This window comes from Muscardinus avellanarius (genome assembly GCF_963383645.1).
Source record: "Muscardinus avellanarius genome assembly, chromosome: 13".
In the NCBI taxonomy this organism is placed as follows: domain Eukaryota; kingdom Metazoa; phylum Chordata; class Mammalia; order Rodentia; family Gliridae; genus Muscardinus; species Muscardinus avellanarius.
In genome coordinates, this window is record NC_137799.1 from 36,807,988 (window position 1) to 36,811,006 (window position 3,019).

Consider the following 3,019-nt stretch of genomic DNA (forward strand, 5'->3'; position numbering starts at 1 on the left):
CCTGGGACTTTAGGTTAGAAGCTTACCACGATGGGTTCCAATTCCCTGACTGCGGGTTAGGCTTTGGGTGGCTCACCAATGGTGCCAAATATGAAGGGTGGCATCCAAGGTGATGGGGCCCTTACATATAATTGGAGGGCTAAACTGGCCCAGCCTTCTTGTGTAACAGATAGGGAGACCCAAGGGTTGGGTGATGGGACTTCAGATGCAGTGCTGACTGAGATTTAGGTATGCGGTCCACAGAGGCAGGGAAAACCTGCCCAGGTGAACCAGAGCAGATTTCTCCTACTTAAAAACAAAACACCTACTTTTCCTGCAAAAGCGCCTCCCTCACTCCAAGAAAGGTGCCCCCGGAGGCCTTTTGTTGCAGTCACTGTCAAAGGTACAAGAGGCTGAGCCATGTGAGAAAGTCCTGAGTTTTGCACAGCACAGAAAAAGGGTGACGCTGTACGACTCCCCATGATTCGGATCCTGGATCCTCCCCCTGCCCTTTATCGCCACGGAACCTCCCCGGTAGAATGCTAGAAAGGGATGTCCTGCGGTCTTCGCACCAGCGAGGGTCCAAACGCAGCGGCAGCCTCTCCCCACCTCCTCCCATTTACAAAGCAAATCAGGTGTGCACACGGGGGTGCCGGGAATCTGAGCCTGTCCGGCCTTCTCAGTCCGTCCACGTGGGTCCCAATTCAGTCTTTTCTCTAGTCCCGTCCTCAGATGGCGGGGAAATTTAGTTCGTGTAGACAGCGAAACCATCTGTGAGTGTTCGACCCTTAGTCTCCCTGCTCACATGGCAGACACGTACCGATCCACCCCGCCAGGATAGGCCGCGGCGTGGCGGGCAGGGTAGGCCCCTCCGCCGCTCCCTCCGAGCTGCCCGCCGGGGTTGTAGCAGGGCCCTAGCGCTCCGAACTGGCCCGGCGACGTGCGCCCGTAGAAGTCCACCGCGGTCTCCACGCCGCCGCCCCCGGCGGAGGGCGACGCGGGCCCGGCCAGGCGGCCCGCGGCCGCGAAGAGCGCGCTGCCGGCGCCCTGCGGGTACGCGCCGTCGGGGCCCGCGTAGGCGGCCGCGAACGCCGCGGGGTTGGCCGGCCGGGCCCCCGCGCACCCGGCGGGCTGGTAGCCGGCGGCGGCGGCCGGGGCTCCGGCGGACGCGAAGGCGCAGGCGCCGCCGGGCGCGGGGCCCAGCTCGGGGCTGAGCGGCCGCTCGGGGACCAGGCCGAAGACGCGGCACGGGCCGGGCGACGCGGCGGGGTAGTAGACGGGCGGCGGCGCGGCGAGCGGCGGGGGCGCGTAGCCCCCGTACACGGCCCCCGGGTAGGGCGCGCGCGCGGCGGGCACGGCCCCCGGGAAGATCGCGGCGGCGGCGGCGGCCGCGGCGGCGGCCGCGGCGTCGTGCATGTAGGCCGGGTAGGTGGAGAGGTCCGAGCGCTTGAAGCGCTTGCGGCGGCGCAGGAAGCTGCCGCTCTCGAACATGTCCTCGGCGTTGGGGTCGAGCGCCCAGTAGTTGCCCTTGCCCGGGCGGCCGGCCTCGCGCGGGATCTTGAGGAAGCAGTCGTTGAGCGTGAGGTTGTGGCGGATGCTGTTCTGCCACTTCTTGGGGTTGTCGCGGTAGAAGGGGAAGCGCTCGGTGATGAACTTGTAGATGCCGCCCAGCGTCAGGCGGCGCTCGGGCGCGTGCGCGATGGCCATGGCGATGAGCGCGATGTAGCTGTAGGGCGGCTTCCCGCGCTGCAGGGGGCGCTTGCGCCGCCGGCCCCCCGCGCCGCGGCCCGCCGCCTCCGCCGCGCCCCCGGGCCCCGCCGCCTCGGCGCGCTCCTCCTTCACGGCCGCGGGCGCCTCGGGCTGCGGCGGCGGCGGCGGCGGCGGCGGCGGCGGCGGGGGCCCGCTCTCGGCCGTCATGGCGCGGCCGTCCCGCGCGGCCCGAGGGTCCGGGGTCCCCGGAGCCGGCGCCCTGCGCGGGAGCGCCCCGACGGCCCGGCCGGGGGCGCGCGGGCGGCGCCCGGGCTCCGCAGGGCCCGCCCACCGACGGCCCGGCTCGCGGTCCGGAGTTCGAGGCCGGGCGGCGGCGGCGGCGCTGGGACCCCAACTGGCTCCCGCCACCGGCCGAAGGCGCGCGCGCGGTGCCAGGCAGCCGAGGGGCCCGGACGTGGTCCCGGCGTTGGCGTGGCTGCGGCTGGTCTGGGATCCCTGCTGCTCCGGGGGCCGCCGTCGAGGTCCTGCACGGAGGAGGCCCGCGGCCCGCGGCGAGGGCAGTTAGTGCAGGCGCCCGGCACTCTGCAAGGGGCCGCCCATGCCGCGCCCCTGCGGCCCCGGCCGGCCGCGCCCCGGGCAGAGAGCGGGGCCGGCAGCGAGGCCCGCGACGGCTCCCCTCCGCGGCGCCGGACTCCGGCCTGGGGACCGCGGGCGAGGCGCTCTCGGCTCACACCGGGACAGCTCCTCCCTCCGCCCGCTAGTCCTTAAAGGCGCGGGGAAGCGTGGGGCGGCGCCGGTTACCTGCCCGCCCCCAAATGCCCGCCCCCAGCCCCGGCTCTCAGCCCCAGGTAGGCGCAGCAGTGGCGGTGCGGCGCTGGCCCCGCGGACGTCAGAGCAGGGAGGGCGCTGGGAGAGGCCGAGGCCCGGCCCCCTGTGCGCGCCCACGGGGAGACTGAGGCCAGGAGGGGCCGGGGACCCGCCGGGGGATCCCGTGCCGGGACTCAGCGCTTCCGGATTTCCCCGCGTCGGCTCAGGGCTGGACTCGCAGATGAAGCGCTCGCTTCAGTTTTCTACCCCGAGAGGGTGAGAATTGGCCGGGGGCGGGGGTCGCTTGGGTGTTGTGGGATGGAAGACAGGAAGGGATGAAAGTTCCAGTGACTGGCTACAAGTCCTTCCAGGGTGATTTCCAAACCCTGGCCAAGACTGCCCTGCCCATTCCCCACTGCAGCCCCACCGTTCAGAGGAGGACTCCCAGGCCCCAAAGGGACGGCGGCTTGCTTTAGTCTCTCCCGGCTTGGATGGGGCCTGGAACCTGCGTCTCTTTTAGGAC

At 71.2% G+C, this 3,019-nt stretch overlaps 1 protein-coding gene across 1 annotated transcript; it reads right to left on the reverse strand.

The window, feature by feature from the left end:
• Positions 1–780: 780 nt before the first annotated feature.
• On the reverse strand, positions 781–1,896 carry FOXE1 (forkhead box E1; the record flags this gene model as incomplete). The annotated part of the gene is made up of 1 exon (XM_080708348.1): positions 781–1,896. One exon carries the CDS (start codon positions 1,894–1,896, stop codon positions 781–783), a length of 1,116 nt encoding a protein of 371 aa, XP_080564474.1.
• Positions 1,897–3,019: the final 1,123 nt, after the last annotated feature.